Source organism: Scyliorhinus canicula, chromosome 23 (genome assembly GCF_902713615.1).
Source record: "Scyliorhinus canicula chromosome 23, sScyCan1.1, whole genome shotgun sequence".
Taxonomy (NCBI): Eukaryota; Metazoa; Chordata; class Chondrichthyes; order Carcharhiniformes; family Scyliorhinidae; genus Scyliorhinus; species Scyliorhinus canicula.
The window spans coordinates 1,465,743-1,490,416 of record NC_052168.1 but is presented as its reverse complement, the minus strand read 5'-3'; the positions used below and the strand labels follow the sequence as shown (position 1 = coordinate 1,490,416).

Here is a 24,674-nt window from a genome sequence, read left to right as displayed (position 1 = left end):
GGGGACTCTTCACAAAAAGGAATTGGCAAGTCTTTCTACTTATTTACACACTAAAGACACAAAAGTGTAAAATCAAATCGAGGCACATTATCACAGTCACTTCTTAAAATTTGTTTCTGGCATGTGTGTGATACTGACGAGGGAGTGTCATATCAGTGTTACCACTCCCAGTTGTCCCAAGAACTAGAATCACATGTAGGCCAGAGTGTAGGGGTGGTAAGCTAACTTCCCAGCAGGCATTATTGAAGCGCAGCTCAATTTCATAATGTGCAGAATCACAGAATGTACAGTGCAGGAGGCCATTTGGCCCAGCGAGTCTGCACCAATCCTTGGAAAGAACACCCTGCCTAAGCCTACACTTCCACCCTATCCCCGTAACCCTCCTAACCTTTTTGGACACTAAGGGGCAATTTAGCATGGCCAATTCGCCTAACTTTGGACTGTGGGAGGAAACCGGAACACCTGGAGGAAACCCACGCAGACACGGGGAGAACGTGCAGACTCCGCACAGACAGTGACCCAAGCCGGAAATTGAACCTGGCGCTGTGAAGCAACATCTGGTTTAAACCATCTGTTTTTGCATTAAAATAGGAAATTTCAAATAATTACACCAAGATTTCACATCGGACAGGTCATAGCCATCAAGAAAGATTGAAGAGGTTGGAGGTGACCTGATAAGAGTCTCTGAAATTATGAAAGGGTTTTACAGGGTAGACAGAGAAAATCTTTAGGGTTGTTGAAAGGGTGAAATCCAAACCCAAGTGGGAGAAATATGATAGCCCCTACTGAATCCAATAGGAAATTCCAGAGAAACCTTTTTATCCACAGACTGGAACATTCACAAATAGCACAGATGCATTTAAGGGGAAGCTAGATAATTAAATAAGGGCAAGGAATAGAAGTAAATGGTGATAGAGGGCAGCATGAGGTTAGCACTGCTGCCTCACGGTGCTGAGGACCCGGGTTTGACCCCGGGTCACTGTCCGTGTGGAGTTTAATCCCCGTACCTGCGTGGGTTTCACCCCCACAACCCAAAGATGTGCAGGGCAGGTGGATTTGCTAAACTGACCCTTAATTTGAAATAAAATTAATTGGGTACTCTAAATTTATTTTTAAAGAAGAAGCTAATAATGATAAAAGGCTAGATAAAGGAAGGAAGCTTGTGTGGAACATAAACTCTGGTGGAGACCAATTGGGTTGAAGGGCTTGTCCTGTGCTCAGAATTGAAATGCCCTAACGTTCAGGGCTAGGGGCCAAGTGCCAGGAAGTGGGATCAGTGTAGATTTAGAGTACTTTTTTGCCAGTACAGGCTTGACGAGCTGAAGGGCTTCTTCTGAACTGTATGATTTTATGATTCTAACTTTTGCTTCACCTCTATGTAACCACATATTATCAATTTGAATAATTAAGCAGACTGAAGTTACTGCTTCAAGCACTGCCTGGCTTTCTACAGACTGTACAGGGAAGGACTCCATTTCAACACAACACCAGGCAAATTACAAACTTTGCTGTTGGCAACACCAGAATTCTAATGAAGGTAAATTAATTGCATTATTTCCCAATGCAGCAACCCACTTAAAGCACCTTGAAAAGACATATACCCTTGGATGAATAACTCATGACATGGCTGGGGACTCTGCAGCTTGAACAATGCAGAGAGAAATGAGCCAAAGTCCCTATTCCTGGCTGTTTAACTTCCCTGTTGGAAAGTTATGTCTGTGGTTAGAAGATAGTGCAGCACCTTCTGAGAAATTGATAGCTTGCATGGCTGTACCGCAGACATATATTCATTCAATGCATCAGTAGTCTCAACACCAGGCCGGCACGGTGGCACAGTGGTTAGCACTATTGCCTCGGCGCTGAGGACCCAGGTTCGATCCCACTCCCGGGTCACTGTCTGTGTGGAGTTTGCACATTCATCCAGTGTCTGCGTGGGTCTCACCCCCACAATCCAAAGGTGTTGTACACTGTCTCTGCAGAGTCTGCACGTTTCCTCCCACAAGTCCCGAAAGACGTGCTCGTTAGGTGAATTCTCCCTCTGTGTACCCGAACAGGTGCCGGAATGTGGCGACTAGGGGCTTTTCACAGGAACTTCATTGCAATGTTAATGAAAGCTAACTGGTGACAATATTAAAGATTATTATGTGCAGGGTAGGTGGATTAGCCACGCCAAATTGCCCTTAATAGGAAAAAGATTTGGGTACTTGAAATCTACTTACATTTTTTAAAAGTAGCCTTAACACCACTCTCGACCCAATAATAATAATCTTTATTATGGTCACAAGTATGCTTATATTAACACTGCAATGAAGTTACTGTGAAAATCCCCTAGTCGCCACATTCTGGCGCCTGTTCGGGTCACAGAGGGAGAATTCAGAATGTACAATTCACCTAATAAGCACATCTTTTGGGACTTGTGGGAGGAAATCGGAGCACCCGGAGGAAACCCACGCAGACACGGGGAGAAAGTTCAGACTCCGCACAGATAGTGACCCAGGCCGGAATCGAACCTGGGAGCCTGGCGCTGTGAAGCAATAAGTGCTAACCACTGTGCCACCGTGCTGCCCAAAGCAAGCAACCATGAGTTCTGCTCAAGTTCTTGGAACAGGTTTGCCCACTTTACTGGCTGTAGGACTGTGGATCTGAATGGATAGCTGAAGAATGGGAAAACATGATGTATTGTTAGATGTGCTTACATGGATTATGATTCATACCTCTGACCGGTTTCCATAGTTATTGCACCTCTTGATAAAACTGCTAGGTGCACCAATGCAGCCTTGCTAATGTATTTTTCTTCCCATCCTCTAAATTAGCAATAAGGCAGAGTGGAGCTCATTACCGTGCATAGAAATCTGTGGGTGCAAGCAATGCTCCTGCAGTTCAATTAGGCAGCATATTGGAGTGCCAATTGAGTGTGCCACCAACCCCCTGGATGATCTCATTTTAACAGAGTACCCTTCACTAATAATAACCATGAATCACTTTGGGTAATGTGGTATTAGTGATTCAATTCAATGCCCCCTCTCAACTGGGGTAAGCAGATTATTAGTGTGACAAGTTTCCTACACAGAAATGTGGTGAAAGATTGTAGATTTATTCAGCTGGACAAACCCTAGAATTTAGTCAATATTTCCAGCACAGTAAATATGCGATGGATATAGTTTGAAAAATTTGGGAAGTAGTTCAAATATCGAGGTACACAACTTAGGTTTTACTCACCTGCACAGTGTGAGACTCCCCCAGAACCAGCTTTTTGAGATGTTATTTTGTCACCTCACTGACTGTTTCAGAACCCACCCGAGTACTACTTAATCTTATATGCAACCACTCCCTGGTAAACTGGTATGCAGTTCAACAAAGTTCAACAAAATTGCACTATGCAAATATTCAGCAATCAGCATATACGGGAGTAAATAAATAAAACATTTTGTCTGATTTTCTGTTATGGTAAATGCACACATTGTAATGTTCTCGGTCTGCAAACCTGACAAAAGCTAGGCTGCACCTTTTGACCAAGAATCATAGAATCTCTACAGTGCAGGAGGCCATTCAGCCCATCAGTTTTGCAACGACCCTCCGAGAGAGCACTTTACACAGGTTCACTGGCCCACTCATCCGATCCCCGTCACCTAACCTGCACATGGCTGGACACTTTCTTCGCTAAGACTTATTCCCCCGAGATTTGTTTTTTATTAACCCAGACCAATTACAGGCAGCACGGTAGCATAGTGGTTAGCACTGTGGCTTCACAGCTCCAGGTTCCCAGGTTTGATTCCCGGCTTGGGTCACTGTCTGTGCGGGGTCTGCACGTTCTCACCATGTCTGCGTGGGTTTCCTCCGGGTGCTCCTGTTTCCTCCCGCAGACCAAAAATGTGCAGGTTAGGTGGATTGGCCAGGCTAAATTGCACTTAGTGACCAAAAGGTTTAGGAGGGGTAATTGGGTTACGGGGATAGGGTGACTTAAGTGGGTCGGTGCAGATTCGATGGGCCAAATGGCCTCCTTCTCCACTGTATGTTCTATGTAACTGAATTCAGGGCAATAAGCATTGATGATATTTGGGGGTATGGATGACATGGTGATATATGCGGATATATATTAATTAAAAAATTTTTTTTAGATTACCCAATTCATTTTTCCCAATTAAGGGGCAATTTAGCGTGGCCAATTCACCTACCCTGTATACCTTTGGGTTGTGGGGGCGAAACCCACGCAGACACGGGGAGAATGTGCAAACTCCACACGGACAGTGACCCAGAGCCGGGATCGAACCTGAGACCTCAGCGCCGTGATGCAGCAGGGCTAACCCACTGCGCCACCGTGCTGCCCTAAATGGGCAGATTTTATCAATCTAATATAACCAATGCTGTTTTGGCTGCTTAAAGTAGCAAAAGCAGCAAAACATTTGTTTTTAAAATTAAATTTTGAGTACCCAATTCATTTTTTCCAATTAAGGGGCAATTTAGCGTGGCCAATCCACCTACCCTGCACATTTGTGGGTTGTGGGGGCGAAACCCACGCAGACACGGGGAAAATGTGCAAACTCCACACGGACAGTGACCCAGAGCCGGGATCGAACCTGGGACCTCGGGTCAGTGAGGCAGCAGTGCTAACCACTGTGCCACCGTGCTGCCTGAAGCAGAAAAACATTTGTTTTGAATGTATGTATCGAAGAATCCACAGAATCCCAACAGAATTCTGCCCATCGAGTCTGCACCGACCCTTAGAAAGAGCACCCTACCCAGGGTCCACTTCCCCACCCACCTCACCCTATGCCTGCAACCCCGCAACCTAACCTGCACATCTTTGGACACTAAGGGGAAATTTAGCCAATCCACCTAACTTGCACACCGTTGGACTGTGGGAGGAAACTGGAGCACCCGGAGGAAACCCACACAGACACAGCGAGATTGTGCAACCAACAGAGAAAATGCTTGGAAATCTCAGCAGATCTGGCAGCATCTGTAAGGAGAGAAAAGCGCTAACGGCCGAGTCCAGATGACTCTTTGTCAAAGCTAGATTGTGCAAACTCCACACAGTCACCCAAGGCCAGAATCGAACCTGGTCCCTCGCACTGTGAGGCAACAGTGCTAACCACAGTTCTTACATGCCGTCCTTGAAGTAGGTACAGAGCTGCCCCAATACCAATGCTTTTGCTCTCATTAGTAATCTTCCTTCCCGTGTTCTCCTGCTCTGAAGGTCTAAATCTTGCAGAGGGTTGACTTTCCATGTGCCTGCAGCCTTTAACATTGCTCCGAGGCGTCCATTCTGGATGACAGGTGTGAAGGTTCTATTTAACTGTGGACAGCCATGGTAGCCTTACCCAATTGCACACACAAACAGATTTTTGATCTCTCAGGGAATCAAGAGTTATGAGCAGGCAGGAAAGTGGAGTTAACTCAGGTATCGGTCATGACCGTACCGAAAGGCGGAGAAAGTCTTCGGGGCCATATGGTCCACTCCTTGTATTTTCTATGTTCAATATCCAGCAAAGATTACTGAATGGCATTCAGACTGGAAAGTGTGGCTATTTTTCACCTTCCCTATCGGTCTTAAGGCTAATACCGGGAAATCCCATGGTGTTTACAGCATTGAGGGTATAATTACATAGGATTGACTGCACTTTCTACATTAATACTGGTTTCATGGTTTATAATCCTACCAAAGACGCTCAATGCTTTAGGCCTGAATTAAAAGTCACTGTATTCAGGGTGAAATTTCAAATCATTCAACGCATTTCCCAGTTTAAATAATTGGCAGAATCTTTCATGTGGGTTATGATACTAATTACAAATGACAATCGGATAACAGCTCAACCAAAATTCTAGGATGGATGGGATTTAATGAGTTAGATTAAATTCAAATATTCCTCAATATAGCTAGAATTTTAATATTTCAAATTAAAATCCCTTTTCTTTCAAACAATTCAAAAATTACATTATTTTTGGGCAATGGAGGCACTGTGTATCAAGATGGCTGTGTTTTGTTGCAAATGCAGCCTTCTCTCATTAATGCTCTTTATCAGCAGGCTCTGATCCTATTTTGGATCTTAAAAAAAAGTCTCCAGAATCACATTCGCCAGACTGCAGAAATCATTGCTGTCGCTTCTTTGTGTGATTGATGAAATAACAGTGTGCAGTATTCTCTGTAGAAAATGCAAGGAAAACAACCGACAATTTACAGTAATTTCCTCACCGTATGAAATTGTATTAAATGACATTTCAGCATTCAGAAAGGTTAGTAGCTTGAGCTTGCAAGCACAAATGGATCCTGTGTGTCTGTTTTTTAAAACACAGCTGCTACCGTTTGTGTTGCTAAGATCAGAAGGGAATGGGCCTACACCCACTTGCTCATATATAAATCCACACTTACCAGCTAGGTATCTGAAGTCAGAATAAAAAGCAATGGTATTACCAAAACAACTCTATTAAAATTATGTATGTGTTGCAGTATCCTCACTGACAGTAATCTTTTATGTGCCCAAAATCTGAATATAAAAATGGAGCTACCAACCTTTAAATTATTTGACCCTAAAGAGCAACTGGGAATTAATATGGATTGCTAACAGAAACGCTGCTTTCTTTTTTTGGTTGATTCAGAGCGTACAACACAGAAGCTTTGCCTCTCTGCATTTCTCCATTATGGGTTAATAGGATTTGTGGAAATGCACAGCATAGACACACATGTACTAACATGAGACGCAAATTCAGCACGCAGAGGGTTAACAATCCTGTGCTTTGTCTCAAGACTGCAGTATACACACAAGGAGAAAAGGTTCCTTAAATAAATAGGCTGCTGAACCTTCGGTTTTACACAACAGCAAGCCTGTGTATTTCCACTGTACCGATCAGTCCCGCCTGATCAAATCATCCCAGCTTTTAGTAACCTGATCAGTTATAGATTTATTTTTTTATAAAAAGGTTTGATTTTTCTGGTGCGTTTTACAAGTTTTGATGGCCGAGGATGTGGAAAGCACAAGGAAGGCAAGCTGCCTCCCTTGCTAACCAGCAGAACGAACAGAGCTCGGCAGACAATAGAAGCAATGATTCATTCAGTACAAATACAAATTGCACAGCACAGGCACATGGTTCAACACATACTTTCCACAAACATTGACGAACAATTGTAGCTTATATGGTGTACCTGTGAAACCATCGTCTTTCTCTCCATAAACCAAATAAAGCAAATGTGAGCAATCCCCGTTTCAGCTTGACTTTCAGACAGATTGGCCCCTCTCTTTCCTCTCCTGTTATCTCCCCTACAGCAACTCCCAGATCTTGGCCAGATGGCTCGTGCGGGCTCCGCCTTGCATGCCATGGGCTATTAATCACAACTAGCCACTCCCATCACTGTCTCCAAACCCGATACCTGATCCTCACACAGAGAAAAAGCAGCAAAGGCAGCCCAATGTCTGCTTCTCCCAGCACTCCCCGAGGTGAATCAAGACGACATTTCCACATGCAATTGCTTATTATGCCAAGGCTCAATATTTTAGATTTAACATCTTACCTACCATGTGGGGGAAGAAAAATTCTTCATTTAGAGGCTCGAGAGTTTTTCCTTCCTCCATTTGTTAAGCTTTAAAAGGACCCAAAGTACCTCAAAAGGCAAAAAAAATCAGTTTGTTGTCTAGAAACTGCCTGTATGTCAGTAAAATCTAAATTCCTTGCTTTTAACAGATGTCTCCAATTTCTCACTTAATCCTTTAATTGCTGAAATAGTTTATTGGGCAGGTAACACAGACCTTTCCAAACACGTGTTATAAAAGGTATGCAGCCAGAGAGCAGTTTTTCAAAGCACTTTGCCCATGTTTGCACATTTTCTTATTTATGGCCCTTGATCAACGACTGAAAAAGTTCAATTTGAAACTGCAAACCCAGCAGCCCAATACTCCGCTTCTTCTGTAAATCTCTGCTTGGTACTTACTCTTCTTGCCAGTATAGCCCTCTTTGGGTGCCAACCATAGGCAACACCCCACCAAGAGGCAATTTTTCCCATTTGAATCAGTCTGCAGGCTATTTAACCATGGCCACACTACAAGGGATTCTGCACTCGACAGTCACACACCATCACTTCCTCAGATCTCTCTGGATAGAAATTAAGAGCAAACATGCTACCTTCCTCCCTCGAGCCAAGAAACATCAAGATTAATTACAATAAACTAATATTTAGATGCAATTGAGTAGTCTTGAACCTTCCTGGTTGCATGGTTCAATTAGGAAACATGAAAATATACTTGCAAGAGTTATCCGGATTAACAAATTTTTTTACAATAACTTGGAAGAAAATAATAATAGTCTTTATTAGTGTCAAAAGTAGGCTTCCATTAACATGAAGTTAGTGTGAAAACCAGTCAAGGGGAATGCACGGACTCCAAAAACAGATTCAAACACTTTTAAAACAGTACGGGAGAGGTAACTGTCCGGGTGCACAATTGTAGCAGTGAATGACTCAGAGGGACAGCGACATTGAATGAGTGAGAGGTGTGGTGCCATTAACAGAAAGGGTTAGCCCTGCTACCCCCACGGCGCTGAGGTCCCAGGTTCGATCCCGGCTCTGGATCACTGTCCGTGTGCAGTTTGCACATTCTCCCCGTGTCTGCGTGGGTTTCGCCCCCACAACCCAAAGATGTGCTGGGTAGGTGGATTGGCCACGCTAAATTGTCCCTTAATTGGAAAATGAATTGGGTACAGTAAATTTATTTTAAAAAGAAAAAAAGAGAGAGGACAGTGAGGCCATTAACAGTGAGAGTGGGGCAGCATGTGGCGCTGGGACTGCGGCACTGATGACCCGGGTTTGAATCCTGGTCCTGGGTCACTATCAATGTGCAGTTTGCACATTCTCCCCATGTCTGCGTGGGTTTCACCCCCACAACCCAAAGATGTGCAGGGTAGGTGGATTGGCCACGCTAAATTGCTCCTGAATTGGAAAAAAGTGAGAGAGTGAAGAGGAGTGGGGCCATTAAGTGAGGGAGTGAGAGAGGAGTGGGGCCATTAAACGTGGGAGAGTGAGAGAGTGAGGGGGGAGAGGGACCATTAATAGTGAGGGAGTGAGAGAGGAGTGGGACCATTAACAGTGTGAGAGAGGGCAGCACGGTGGCATAGTGGTTAGCACTGCTGCCTCACGGCGCCGACGTCCCAGGTTCGATCCCAGCTCTGGGTCACTGTCCGTGTGGAGTTTGCACATTCTCCCCGTGTCTGTGTGGGTCTCACCCCCACAACCCAAAGATCTGCACGGTGGGTGGATTGGCCACGCTAAATTGCCCCTTAATTGGAAAAAATGAATTGATTACTCCAAATTTATTTTAAAATGCAGTGAGAAAGGAGTGGGGCTATTAACAGTGAGAGTGTGAGAGAGGAGTGGGGTCATTAACAGCGCGGGAGTGAGGGAAGAGTGGGGCCATTAACAGCGAGGGAGTGAGGGAGGAGTGGGGCCATTAAGAGTGAGAGAGTAAGAGAGAGAGGAGTGGGGTCATTAACAGCGCAGGAGTGAGAGAGGAGTGGGGCCATTAACAGAGAGGGAGTGAGAGAGAAGTGGCATCATTAACAGTGAGAGAGTGAGAGAGGAGTGGGGTCATTAACAGCGCAGGAGTGAGAGAGGAGTGGGGCCATTAACAGCCAGGGAGTGAGAGAGGAGTGGGGCCATTAACAGGGAGGGAGTGAGAGAGGAGTGGGGCCATTAACAGGGAGGGAGTGAGAGAGGAGGGGGGCCATTAACAGGGAGGGAGTGAGAGAGGAGGGGGGCCATTAACAGCCAGGGAGTGAGAGAGGAGGGGGGCCATTAACAGCGCGGGAGTGAGAGAGAAGTGGGGCCCTTAACAGAGAGGGAGTGAGAGAGGAGTGGGGCCATTAACAGGGAGGGAGTGAGAGAGGAGTGGGGTCATTAACAGCAAGGGAGTGAGAGAGGAGGGGGGCCGTTAACAGCGCGGGAGTGAGAGAGGAGTGGGGCCATTAACAGGGAGGGAGTGAGAGAGGAGTGGGGCCATTAACAGGGAGGGAGTGAGATAGGAGTGGGGCCATTAACAGAGAGGGAGTGAGAGAGGAGGGGGGCCATTAACAGCCAGGGAGTGAGAGAGGAGTGGGGCCATTAACAGGGAGGGAGTGAGATAGGAGTGGGGCCATTAACAGGGAGGGAGTGAGAGAGGTCATTAACAGCGCGGGAGGGAGAGAGGAGTGGGGCTATTAACAGGGAGGGAGTGAGAGAGGAGTGGGGCCATTAACAGGGAGGGAGTGAGATAGGAGTGGGGCCATTAACAGGGAGGGAGTGAGAGGGGAGTGAGGTAATTAACAGCGCGGGAGGGAGAGAGGAGTGGGGCTATTAACAGGGAGGGAGTGAGATAGGAGTGGGGCCATTAACAGAGAGGGAGTGAGAGAGGAGTGAGTTCATTAACAGCGCGGGAGTGAGAGAGGAGTGGGGCCATTAACAGCACGGGAGGGAGAGAGGAGTGGGGCCATTAACAGGGAGGGAGCGAGAGAGGAGTGGGGCCATTAACAGGGAGGGAGCGAGAGAGGAGTGGGGCCATTAACAGGGAGGAGTGGGGCCATTAACAGGGAGGGAGTGAGAGAGGAGTGGGGCCATTAACAGCCAGGGAGTGAGAGAGGAGTTGGGTCATTAACAGCGCGGGAGTGAGAGAGGACTGGTCATTATCAGGGAGGGAGTGAGAGAGGAGTGTGGTCATTAACAGAGAGGAGTGGGGCCATTAACAGCCAGGGAGTGATGAGGAGTGGGGTCATTAACAGCCAGGGAGTGATGAGGAGTGGGGTCATTAACAGCCAGGGAGTGAGAGAGGAGTGGGGTCATTAATAGCCAGGGAGTGAGAGGAGTGGGGTCATTAACAGCGCGGGAGGGAGAGAGCGAGAGGGGTCATTAACAGTGAGAGAGTGAGGGGGGTCATTATCAGGGAGGGAGTCAGAGAGGTGTGGGGCCATTAACAGCGAGGGAGCGAGAGAGGAGTGGGGTCATTAACAGCGCGGGAGTGAGAGAGGAGTTGGGTCATTAACAGCGCGGGAGTGAGAGAGGACTGGTCATTATCAGGGAGGGAGTGAGAGAGGAGTGGGGTCATTAACAGAGAGGAGTGGGGCCATTAACAGCCAGGGAGTGATGAGGAGTGGGGTCATTAACAGCCAGGGAGTGATGAGGAGTGGGGTCATTAACAGCCAGGGAGTGAGAGAGGAGTGGGGTCATTAATAGCCAGGGAGTGAGAGGAGTGGGGTCATTAACAGCGCGGGAGGGAGAGAGCGAGAGGGGTCATTAACAGTGAGAGAGTGAGGGGGGTCATTATCAGGGAGGGAGTCAGAGAGGTGTGGGGCCATTAACAGCGAGGGAGCGAGAGAGGAGTGGGGTCATTAACAGCGCGGGAGTGAGAGAGGAGTTGGGTCATTAACAGTGAGGGAGTGATAGAGGAGTGGGGTCATTAACAGCCAGGGAGTGAGAGAGGAGTGGGGTCATTAACAGCGCGGGAGTGATAGAGGAGTGGGGTCATTAACAGCCAGGGAGTGAGAGAGGAGTGGGGTCATTAACAGCGCGGGAGGGAGAGAGCGAGTGGGGTCATTAACAGCCAGGGAGGGAGGAGTGGGGCCATTAAAAGCGAGAGAGTGAGAGAGGAGTGGGGTCATTTACAGCGCGGGAGTGAGAGGAGTGGGGCCATTAATAGAGATTGAGAGAGGAGTGGGGCCATTAACAGCCAGGGAGTGAGAGAGGAGTGGGGCCATTAACAGCCAGGGAGTGAGAGAGGAGTGGGGCCATTAACAGCCAGGGAGGGAGGAGTGGGGCCATTAACAGCGAGAGAGTGAGAGAGGAGTGGGGTCATTAACAGCGCGGGAGTGAGAGGAGTGGGGCCATTAATAGAGAGTGAGAGAGGAGTGGGGCCATTAACAGCCAGGGAGTGAGAGAGGAGTGGGGCCATTAACAGCCAGGGAGTGAGAGAGGAGTGGGGCCATTAACAGTGAGAGAGTGAGAGTGGAGTGGGGTCATTAACAGGCAGGGAGTGAGAGAGGAGTGGGGCCATTAACAGCCAGGGAGTGAGAGAGGAGTGGGGCCATTAACAGCCAGGGAGTGAGAGAGGAGTGGGGCCATTAACAGTGAGAGAGTGAGAGTGGAGTGGGGTCATTAACAGGCAGGGAGTGAGAGAGGAGTGGGGCCATTAACAGCCAGGGAGGGAGGAGTGGGGCCATTAACAGCGAGAGAGTGAGAGGGGAGTGGGGCCATTAACAGCGAGAGAGAGTGGGGTCATCAACAGTGAGAGAGTGAGAGAGGAGTGCGGCCATTAACAGGGAGGGAGTGAGAGAGGAGTGGGGCCATTAACAGGGAGGGAGTGAGAGAGGAGGGGGGCCATTAACAGGGAGGGAGTGAGAGAGGAGGGGGGCCATTAACAGGGAGGGAGTGAGAGAGGAGCGGGGTCATTAACAGCCAGGGAGTGAGAGGGGAGTGGGGTCATTAACAGTGAGGGAGTGAGAGAGAAGTGGGGTCATTATCTTCGAGAGAATCCTGGAGTTTACAGTGAAGGAGGCCATTCAGTCCATCGTAACTACACCGCCCCTTGGAAAGAGCACCTTCCTTAAGCCTGAGGGATAGGATTTCTGAGCATCTGGAAAGACACTGCTTGTTTAGGGATAGTCAGCACAGATTTGTGAGGGGTAGGTCTTGCCTTACAAGTCTTATTGAATTATTTGAGGAGGTGACTAAGCATGTGGATGAAGGTAAAGCAGTGGATGTGGTGTACATCAATTTTAGTAAGGTATTTGATAAGGTTCCCCGTGGTAGGCTTATGAAGAAAGTATGGAGGCATGGGATAGTGGGAGGTTTGGCCAGTTGGATAACGAACTGGCTAACCAATAGAAGTCAGAGAGTGGTGGTGGATGGCAAATATTCAGCCTGGAGCCCAGTTACCAGTGGCGTACCGCAGGGATCAGTTTTGGGTCCTCTGCTATTTGTGATTTTCATTAATGACTTGGATGAGGGAGTTGAAGGGTGGGTCAGTAAATTTGCAGATGATATGAAGATTGGTGGAGTAGTGGATAGTGAGGAGGGCTGTTGTTGGCTGCAAAGAGACATAGATAGGATGCAGAGCTGGGCTGAGAAGTGGCAGATGGAGTTTAACCCTGACAGATGTGAGGTTGTCCATTTTGGAAAGACAAATTATGAATGCGGAATACAGGGTTAACGGTACGGTTCTTGGCAATGTAGAGGAGCAGAGAGATCTTAGTGTCTATGTTCATAGATCTTTGAAAGTTGCCACTCAAGTGGATAGAGCTGTGAAGAAGGCCTATGGTGTGCTAGCGTTTATTAACAGAGGGATTGAGTTTAAGGTGAGGTGATGACGCAGCTGTACAAAACCTTGGTCAGGCTACATTTGGAGTACTGTGTGCAGTTCTGGTCACCTCATTTTAGGAAGGATGTGGAAGCTTTGGAAAAGGTGCAAAGGAGATTTACCAGGATGTTGTCTGGACTGGAGAGTAGGTCTTACGAGGAAAGGTTGAGGGTGCTAGGCCTTTTCTCATTAGAACGGAGAAGGATGAGGGGCGACTTGATAGAGGTTTATAAGATGATCAGGGGAATAGGTAGAGTAGACAGTCAGAGACTTTTTCCCCGGGTGGAACAAACCATTACAAGGGGACATAAATTTAAGGTGAATGGTGTAAGATATAGGGATGTCAGGTTATTTACCCAGAGAGTAGTGGGGGGCATGGAATGCACTGCCTGTGGAAGTAGTTGAGTCGGAAACATTAGGGACCTTCAAGTGGCTATTGGATAGGTACATGGATTATGGTAGAATAATGGAGTGTAGATTAATTTGTTTTTAAGGGCAGCACGGTAGCATTGTGGATAGCACAATTGATTCACAGCTCCAGGGTCCCAGGTTCGATTTCGGCTTGGGTCACTGTGTGGAGTCTGCACATCCTCCCCGTGTGTGCGTGGGTTTCCTCCGGGTGCTCCGGTTTCCTCCCAGTCCAAAGATGTGAAGGTTGGGTGGATTGGCCATGATAAATTGCCCTTAGATTATCATCGAATTTTGGACACTATGATTAAACTAGGACAAAAATTTGGCACAACATCGTGGTGAATATCGTGAAATACACAATATTTCAGAAAGACAGATGGAATGACAAAGGAGGTGGGGCAGCCCTTGTAGGAAAGGATGATGTAGGATGTTAGTGAGGAAGGATTGGGCCGCTGAAGATGATGAAATACAATCAGTATGGATGGAAATTAGGACTAGCAAGAGTCAGCCCTAAGGTTCTAAAAGGGATGGCTGCAGAGATAGTGGACGTGTTAGCTATGATTTTCCAAAATTCCTTAGATTCAGGAATGGTCCCAATAGATTGGAAGTTTGGAAATGTTACAGCACTTTTCAAAAAAGGCGAGAGCAGGAATAGTGAATTCCAGGCCAGCTGGTCTAACATCAGTTCGATTCTTACAGAGACAAATTTTTTTTTTTTTTTTAAAGAGCATGGCAAGAGGCTCTTTGGCCCATCGTGTCCCTGCTGGCTGTCAGCCACCTATTTATTCTAATCCCATCTTCCAGCACTTGATCCGTCGCAGCCTTGTATGTTGTGGCATTTTAAATGCTCATCTAAATACTTCTTAAATGTTGTCTGGGTTCCCGTCTCTACCACCCTTTCAGGCAGAGTTCCAGATTCCCACTACCCTCTGGGTGAAAATGTTTCCCCCCTCCTGCACATTACAGTAAATCTATGCCCCTGGTTATTGATCCTTCCGCTAAGGGTAACGGTTTATTCCTATCTACGCTCCCCAAAAGTTTGTGCACCTCAATCAGGTCCCCCCTCAGCCTTCTCTGCTCTAAAGAAAACAACTCCAGTCTAACCAGCCTCTCTTCACAGCTGGAACACTCCAGCCCAAACAACAACATCCTGGTGAATCTCCTCTGCACCATCTCTAGTGCAATCTCATCCTTTCTGTAATGTGGTGACCAGCACACAGTCCTCCAGCTGTGGCCTAACTAGGGCAGCACGGTAGCACAGTGGTTAGCATTGTTGCTTCACAGCAGCAGGGTCCCAGGTTCGATTACCGGCTGGGTCACTGTCTGTGCGGAGTCTGCACGTTCTCCCCGTGTCTGCGTGGGTTTCCTCCGGGTGCTCCTGTTTCCTCCCACAAGTCCCGAAAGACGTGCTGTTAGGTAATTTGGACATTCTGAATTCTCCCTCTGTGTACCTGAACACGTGCTCGAATGTGGTGACTAGGGGCTTTTCACAGTAACTTCATTGCAGTGTTAATGGAAGCCTACTTGGTCAATAAAGATTATTATAACCAGCGCTTTATACAGCTCGGTCACAACCTCCCTGCTCTTACATTCGCTGCCTCGGTTAATAAAGGCAAGTATCCCATAGGCCCCCTTAACCACCTTATCTACTGTCCCTGCTGTCTTCATCGATCCATGGACATGCAGCCCCCTGGTCCTCTGTACTTCTTACAGTCCTAACATGAATTGTAACTTCCTTGCCTTGTTCGCCCTCCCAAAATGCATTACCTGACACTTTTCAGGGTTAAATTCCATTAGCCACTGTTCTGCCCATCTAATCAGCCCGTCTATATCGTCCTGTAATCTGAGGCTTTCATCCTCACTATTCACCACACCATCAATTATTGTGTCATCAGCAAACTTACTGATCTTACCTCCTATATTCATGTTGAGATCATTAATGTAGACTACAAGCAGCAAGGGACCCAGCACCAATCCCTGTGGAATACCACTGGACACAGGCTTCCAGTCACATAAACAACCTGTGACTGACACCCTCTGCCTCCTGTCACTAAGCCAATTTTGGATCCAAATTGCCCCTGGATCCCATGGGCTCTTACCTTCTTGACCAGTCTCCCGTAGAAGACCGTCAAAAGCCTTAGTGAAGTCCATGTAGACACGACATCAACAGCACTGCCCCCATCTACACACCCAGTCACCTCCTCAAAAAATTCAATCAAATTTGCAAGACATGATCTCCCTTTGACAAAGCCATGCTGATTATCCTTGATTAATCCTTGCCTCTCCAAGTGGAGGTTAACTCTGTCCCTCGGAATTTTCTACGTCTCTACGTCTCTTCTTGAACAATGGCGCCACATTGGCTGCCCTCCAGTCCTCTGGCACCTCTCCTCTGGCGAGAGAAGATTTGAAAATTGTCAGAGCCTCTGCAATCTCTTCCCTTGCCTCCCACAGCAGCCTGGGGTACATCTCATCAGGGCCTGGAGATTTATGCACTTTGGAGTCTGGTAAAAATGTTTACAGTTCCTCCCTCTCTCCAATTGTTAATTTGTTCAAGTATTTCACAGTCCACCTCCCTGATTTCTATACCTACATCGTCCTTCTCCATAGTGAATACCGGTGCAAAGACCAATTTAAAACCTCCTCTGTGTCTTCCAGCTCCATACACATTGGTACTTAATGGGCCCTACTTGCCCCTGGTCATCCTCTTGCCCTTAACTATATTCATAAAACACCTTTGTAATTTCCTTTATTTTACCTGCCGGTCAGGGGCAGCACGGCGGCGCAGTGGTTAGCACTGCTGCCTGACGACACCGAGGACCCGGGTTCAATCTCAGCCCCGAGTCACTGTCCGTGTGCAGTTTGCACATTCGCCCCGTGTCTGCGTGGGTCTCACCCCCATAACCCAAAGATGTGCAGGCTAAGTAGATTGGTCACACTAAATTGCCCCTTAATTGGAGAAAAGGAATTGGGTATTCTTAAATTTTTAAAAAAAATGTACCTGCCAGCATTTCTTTATGCCCCCCCTTCGCAATCCTAACTCTTTTTGAAATAACTCCCTGCATTCTCTACACTCCTCTTGGACTTCTGCGATTTTGAACCCTTGGTGTCTGCCATAGGACTCCCTTTTTTTCCTTATCCAACCCTGGATATCCCTTGACATCCAAGATTCTCTGGACTTGTGACTCCCACCATTCAATTTTATGGGAACATGTTGGCCCTGTGTTCTCTCCATTTCCTTTTTGAATGAATCCCACTGCTCTGATGTAGATTTTCCTACAAGTAGTTGCTCTCAGTTGACTTCTGCCATGTCCTGCCTTTCTCTATTAAAATTGGCCGTCCCCCAATTCAGAACCTTTATTTCTGGTCCATCTTTGTCCCTTTCCATGGTCACTGTCACCAAAATGCTCACCTACTGAAACTTCTACCACTTGTCCAGCTTCGTTGCCTAACACTCGGTCCAGCACCACCCTCTCTCTTATAGGACTTTCTACAGTCTGACATAAAAAGTTCTCCTGGATGCATTTTAACAATTCCGCCCTCTCTAAGCCTTTCACACTTTGACTATTCCAGTTAATATTGGGGAAGTTGAAATCCTTATTATTACCCCATTACTCTTACATTTTCAGAGATTTGCCTACATACCTGCTCTTCTATCTCTCCCTGACTGTTTAGGGGTTTATAGTACACTTCCAGCGATTTGATTGTCCCCTTTTTGTCTCAAAGTTCTACCCAAATAACTTAATTTAAGAAACCTTCTAAGATATCCATGCCCTATCATATTCCCTTGTGTTAATCAACACCCTCAACTCATCTGCCTTACTCGCAAGACTCCTTACATTAAAATAAATGCCATCCAGCCGTACCACACTTCTCTCTTAACTTACTATAATCTCTCTGCTTTTCAGATTGACTTGGTTTTCTTCGCTATCTGGCTGTGCACCACCTCCTCTTCTTACTCCACACCATGTCCCACCCCCCCGGTCAACTGAGTTTAAACCCCCCCCCCAACTCTAACAGCATGAGAAAAACAGCATGAGCAAGGATGTTAGTCCCATTCCAGTTTAGGTGCAACCTGTCCCAACTTGTAGAGCTCCCACCTTCCCCAGAAATGAACCCAATGATCCACAAATCTAAAGCCGTCCTTCCTACACCATCTCCTGATCTGCTCTATCTTCCCATTTCAATACTCTCTGACACGTGGCACTGGGAGTAATCTAGAGGTTACAACCTTTTGAGGCCCTGCTTTTCAATCTCTTGTTGGGAAAATTCTGGAATCTATTATAAACTAAGTCTTAACTTAACAAGGCACTTAGAAAAGCATAGTATGATTAGAACAAGTCAACATGGTTTTGCTAAAGGCGAATTATGTTTGACAAATCTATTGGAGATTTTGAGGATGTAACTGGTAGGGTGGATAAAAGGGAACCAGTAGATGTAGTATACCTGGATTTCCAAAAGGCATTCAATAAGGTGCCACACAAAAGGTTAATTGGCAAAATAAGGTAGACATGATGTGGAGATGCCGGCGATGGACTGGGGTGAGCACAGTAAGAAGTCTTACAACACCAGGTTAAGCTCCGAAAGCTAGTGTTTGAAACAAACATGTTGGACTTTAACCTGGTGTTGTAAGACTTCTTAATGGGCAAAATAATGGTTCTTGGTGTGAAGGGTATTAACATGGATAGAGGGTTGGTTAATGGATAGAAAACAAAGTGGACATAAATAGGGCCTTTTCAAGTTGGCAGGCAGTGAATACTGGACTGCTGCAGGGATCAGTGTTGAGGCCTGTTATTTGTCACTTAGACAAAGCGACAGAGTAATGTATCTAAAATTGCTGATGATACCAAACTAGGTGGGAAGGCAAGCTGTGGGGAAGACACAGATTGGCTGAAGAGAGAGACACCTAGTTTGCTATCATCAGCAATGTTAGATACATGACTCTGTTGCTTTGCCCCAGGTCCCTCTGCTTTTGAACGCTCCTAGATAGCAGTTATTCAATGTCTATGTCATGGCAGTGTTTCTCAGCATTTTGACCATCACGAAAATAAATAGTGTTAAAAATGAGATCCTGCTGGAAATTCTAGACCAAGCCAGGATACAAGACGTACAAACATACGAACAAAGAGCAGGAGTAGGCCATTCGGCCCCTCGGGCCGGCTCTGTCATTCACTAAGATCACGCCAGATCTGATAGTAACCTCAAATCTGGCATCCTGCCTACCCCTGATAACCTATCACCCCTTGCTTACCAATAAGCAATCTGCCGTAATAATATTCAACGGCTCTGCTCCCACCGCCTTTTTATGATGTGTAGATGCCGACATTGGACTGGGGTGGGCACAGTAAGAAGTCTTATAACACCAGGTTAAAGCCCAACAGGTTTATTTGAAATCACTAGCTTTCGGAGCGTTGCTCCTTCATCAGGAAGAGTATTCCCAAAAAATCTTGTCGCTTGGAGACATTCTTTTACCTCGCCTCCGTTTTAAATGGCGACCACTTATTTTTAAAGGGTCTCCTCAAGTTCTAGATTCTCCCACAAGAAGAAACATCCTCCCCACCCCCATCAATACCCATCAGGATCTTGTCTGTTTCAATATATTCCAGTATGGAAAAGGTCACTAATGACTGGTAGGACAGAGGTAGCACTATTCACTGTTAATTTGCCAAAATACATTATCAAAAATACTTTGTAGATAATATATGCTCTTACAAAATGTATCCAATTAAAGCATGAGCCAAGTCCCTCATTTCCTGAAAACAATGACGGACAGTTCAATGGTGCCAGAATCTCACGGGTATCTTGCACAAGTGCCTATATTGGTGTAAGTGGCTCGATACAAAATACTGAAGTGCAAGTATTTCCCAGTGGCAGTGAGTGTCTGTGACCACCAGACAGATGCACGGTTAGCAGTGATGCACTCAGATACTGGGATTGTTCTCCTGCACAAAGATAGACCATCTGGAGGAGGTAAATGCAGGAACTGAGCCAGATAGAGCTAGAATATATAGGTCAGCAAGGCAGATGCTTTCCGGTGATGAAATCGCAGCATTGAGGTCACATTTAAACCAGTTCTTCATCTACTGGCAAGGGCCAAACTTTAAATGGATTCCAATCAAAAATGGTGCATTTATCATATATCTGACGCGGAATTCAGACTCCTTGAAATACCACGGTTATATGATTCAGTTTTCCTATGGAATCGCGGCTTACCCCATAACCCACAGATATTTTGAAGTTGGTTTTGTTTTAAATATTACCCCTTTTGGTAACTCTTTCAAGTAGCCATGTTTCATGCGGCTTGGTCAGTGAGCACTGGCTGACAGGTTGGCATGAAGGGCATTACAACTACTTCCAATCTTGTCCAAATTGCTGTTCACACCATATGTTTTTCAAGAGGAACCATTGGATAGTGGTTCGAACGTGGCCAATCCCCCCCCCGCCTCTTGAATCCAACCAGTAACATGGCCCTTGCCCCTTCATTTCCCCTGATGAAATTAGCTAAATCTGGACAGATTAGAAATTAAACCAGAGATCTCCCCGTTTTAGAGCAGGATATTGCACCAACTATCTATTTCCTCAGAGACAACTGGGCATTGTAAATTATCCACTCCACTTTCCCATCTACAGAATTGACCTTTTAAAAGGGCACTCCCCCCCAAGCAGAGTAGGTGAGCTCAAATCTCCAGAAACTACGAGGAAAATCATCTTCGTTTCTAAGGATTAGACTAATGCCACTTTTGCTGAGCAGATTGCGCACAGCTCTGCCTATTAAAGGTGCCAGCACGTCCCACAGGTATGTGAGAATTTCTACTACAATTATTTCTCACTCCCCAACTGGAAAATACTTAATTTTAAAGCAAACACAGGTCGTTGGCACTGACAGAAAAATGCTACATTGCTCAATCCATACCCTTTGTGAACTGTGCAAATAAAATAGTACGGGTAAATGTCTCCAAATGAAATGAAATTCTGTTAGCCTAGAAATAATTTCACTGGCATGGATTCAATCATGCAGGCCAAGCAGTGACATCGACTTTTCCAGCTATTACCTCTTGGCGAGTTACATAATTTTATAGAGTTGAGGAGAGGCCAGCTAAACACTTGAATAGGCTGCAGGCTTGCACACAATGATATTAAACAGATATTAAAGCTTAGAAATTAGTTTATTTGAGCTCAAAAATCTTTGTACTTTTGTGCTAAACTGTACAATGCTAAAAGTGAGGGACAGCCATTTTTAGTAAAGGGCCTCATCACTGAACAGCATGTCACCCACGCTAAGCTTTAATCACAATCCCATTCCAGTAAAGTCATTGGATAGCCAACACGTATGAAGAGTATGGCAGATTTTTCCATTCCCTAATCCAGAAATATGGAGGCTGCTTTCTGTAACACAACCACCATCAGCGAAGTCAGGACAACACAAAATTAAACCCGGGTTCTTACTGATCTAAACGGCTATCAAATGAAGGCAGTGAAGCAATGTCAAATATATGAGTTATGAGAAAGATTTTGAAGGGGTGGGGAGAAGAATAGCTGCCGGGTTTAGGGAAATAGTTTCAAAGAGCAGGATAGAGGCAACTCTAGCATTAATAATAATAATAATAATAATAATAATAACAGCTTATTGTCACAAGCAGGCTTCAATGAAGTTACTGTGAAAAGCCCCTAGTCTCAAATTCCAGTGCCTGTTCAGGGAGGCTGGAACGGGAATTGAACCCACGCTGCTGGCCTTGTTCAGCATTACAAGCCAGCTGTCTTAGTTCACGGTGCTAAACCAGCCCCTGGTAATAATGGGGCTGAGCCAGAACGAGTGGGGGTACGGTAAGAGTTGGGTGGAGGAGTTTATAGAGATTGGGGTGGCTTCGGCTATGAAGGGTTTATGTGGAATTATTATTTTTTTTTAAATAAATTTAAATAACCAACTTTTTTTTCCAATTAGGGGGCAATTTAGCATGGCCAATCCACCTACCCTGCACATCTTTGGGTTGTGGGGGTGAAACCCACACAGACACGGGGAGAATTGCAAACTCCACACGTACAGTGACCCAGAGCCGGGATTCAAACCCGGGTCGTCAGCGCCGCAGTCTCAGTGCTAACCACTGTGCCACATGCTGCCCATGTGGAATTATCATAAAGTTGACGTGACATATTGGGCAGTACAGGTTAACTAAAGTTTATGGAGAATGAGAAGCTGGTCAGGAGAGGACGGTTGTTGTTAAGCCGGAAGTGAGAAAGGCAAAGATGAAAACCAAGAGGCAGATAATGGGCATGAGCAACGACCACGATGGGCCTGTAAAGCACTGCGGCACACCCGGGAGACCTGCCCCCGGGATCTACCCGCCTTGCAGGATCTAACGTGATCCTGCGAGATGTTGGATGTATATCCCACCCACTGAGCTAGCCTCACTCTAATATGCAGTTTCCCCAGGCACCCGAGGTGTTGGGATGGAGCCCATTCGCCTTGGAGACCTTGAGTGAGTGCCGTTTGATAGTGTTGTGTTTCTCGGCGCTGAGTGGCAGGAAACACACTCGTTATGGGACTTTGTTCCCATTTAGTTAAATGTTATAATGATGGAATTAGGCGTTTTTTGAGATGATGTGTGAATGCTGTAACAAACTCATTTTGGGATCAATTAGGACATTACAAACAATGGCTGGGGTGTGAAACGTAATTGGTAACAAAGGAATAGAATTTGTGGTGGCGGCTGAAGATGCTTACCTCAGTATTCCTCATGTTTAATCAGGGGAAATTGTGGCTTATCCAAAGCTGGACGAACAGTGGTCAGGAAGGGCAGTGAGGACGTAATGATGGATGTTGTCAGCAGGCAGGAAACTGAGCCCATGTTTGATGATGTCCTGAAGGGCAGCATGCTCATCAGGAAAGGAGCCAAGCACACATCTTTGGGAAATCTTCTGAGATAGTAGCATTGTGCAGACTAAGGGTCATTGCTGGGGAAGCTCTGGCTAGAGGAACCAGCAGGTGGCAGTCTCAACTGAGCCGCACAACAGGGGAGATTCACTGAAGGACCACGGTGGGGTCAATTGCATCAGAAGCTAAGGAGAGCAAAGAGGGCTCATACACCAAGGCCAGAGTCACAGAGGACGTCATGTGTGACTGGCCACTTAAATTTGGGAGCTTCCTGGTCGATAACCCAGCTGCTGTCTACATTTTTCTTTAAAATTTAAAATACCAATTCTTTTGTTTTCCAATTAAGGGGCAATTTAGTGTGGCCAATCCACCTACCTGGGGGTGAGACCCAGGCAGACACAGGGAGAATGTGGAAACTCCACAGACAGAGTGACCCAGGGCCGGGATCCGACCCGGGTCCTCAGCACCGTGATGCAGCAGTGCTAACCACTGCTCCGTTGTGCCATCTCGAGCTGCTGTCTTCACAAGAGTTCAAGCGAACCACCATATTTTCACAATTTTACTTTATAATATTTAGGAATTATCTGCAGATATTTCCCAATATAGAACCTACGCCTATTACAGATGATTGAACTGTCAAATGGTGCAGGTGCAATAGATAACATATCTTCAAAGAAAAGATGGAAATCTCATGGTGAAAAAGAAACTGAGGAGACATTTCTTGATGTGCATTATGAGACAATAGAGCAAATGAAGGTCATTTGTTAAGGTTGCAAACTACCTGGAAAAACCTTGACAAGTTTATGACACCAGCAGAACTCCTAAGACTGAATAGCAACCTTAATGTGACTGCCAACTATTAATTGTGCAGAATGAATACATTTTTAAAAGACTTTTATTCTGTTCACACGACAGACACAGTGCATGCAGCAGAACTGCGGCAACATTTTTAGCAACTCAATGTGAATGGAAATGTCAGAGAAGGGAAATAAGACAGCCATCTATGAATTCTGGTTTGAGAAGCTAACCATAGCACCATCACCACCCAAATAAATGAAGCAACCATTTTGCACGTTGCAAGATTGCAAAAATCTAAATGATCGGTTAACTTGTCTTTGATCGAGGAAGAAATGTTAGCAAAGAGGCAGTTTTTTTGCTTTAAATTTACAATTGAACCTCTGGAAGAGTCCAGCCTCAGTCAACAAAAGCCACTCAGAAACTGACGCAGGACCAACCAAAGCAGCTGATTGGTGAGCAAGTCCTGGTGAGTATTTTAACTTTATTTAAGTAACTAATCATTTAATACTAAGGTAGGGACTAAAAAAAGGAGTATAGAATAGTACTGTACAATTATAATAGAAGTCTTTGGTAAGAAATAACGTTCCTACTAACGTAAATAAGGCAAAGGCACCAGGCTAACCTAAATTCTTTTAAGGGAGTAACTAGCTTAATCGAGACAGATACCATGGCAGGAGATCTCAGGCCGGTGATATGCTCTGCCTGCGTGATATGGGAAATGAGGGACACTTCCTGCATCCCTAATGGCCAGGTTTGCAGAAGGTATGTCAAATGCAGCTTCTAGCTAACTGGAGCTGGACTCACTGTGGAGGTACAGTGATGCTGAGGAAGTCGTGGATAGCACGATCAGCAAGGTGTTCACACCGCAGGCGAGGATTTCACAGGCAGAAAGAGAACGGGTGACCATCAGGAACGGTAAAAGGCTCAGGAAGGAAGTACAGGAGTCCCCTATGGTCATCCTCTTCTCAACCAGATGTATCATTTTGGAGACTGCTTGGAGGGGGGGGAAAGAGAGAGAGAGAGAGAGAGAGAGAGAGATGGCCTCCCAGGGAAAAGCAGCAGCAGCCAGGTTCACTACATCGTGGCTGGCTCTGCTGCTCAGAGAGTCAGGAGGAAAATGAGTGGCAGGGCTATAATAATAGGGATTCAATAGTTAGGGACACAGATGCTTCAGTGGCCGCAAACGTGAATCAAGGATGGTATGTTGCCTCGCTGGTACCAGGGTCCAGGATGTCACCGAGTGGCTACATGGCATTCTGGGGAGGTGAACAGCTAGTGGTCGTGGTTCA

General features: G+C 46.1%; 1 protein-coding gene across 12 annotated transcripts in view; it reads right to left on the bottom strand.

Moving 5' to 3' along the window:
- Positions 1–24,674, bottom strand: part of LOC119956312 (RNA binding protein fox-1 homolog 1-like) — a 229,362-nt gene that overhangs the window by 110,475 nt on the left and 94,213 nt on the right. For 6 of the 12 annotated variants that reach the window (XR_005458621.1, XR_005458620.1, XM_038783407.1 and 3 more), the window contains exon 1: positions 7,142–7,315. The exons of 3 other annotated variants lie outside the window; for them this stretch is intronic. Coding sequence is in view for 6 of the 9 variants with exons in the window: in XM_038783407.1 (XP_038639335.1) it covers positions 7,142–7,315 (174 nt within the window). In the remaining 3 variants the exon portion in view is untranslated. Of the gene's footprint in view, positions 1–7,141; positions 7,349–24,674 lie in introns of those variants that run through there. 3 more of the 12 variants (XR_005458619.1, XM_038783406.1, XM_038783409.1) reach the window with 2 other exon arrangements.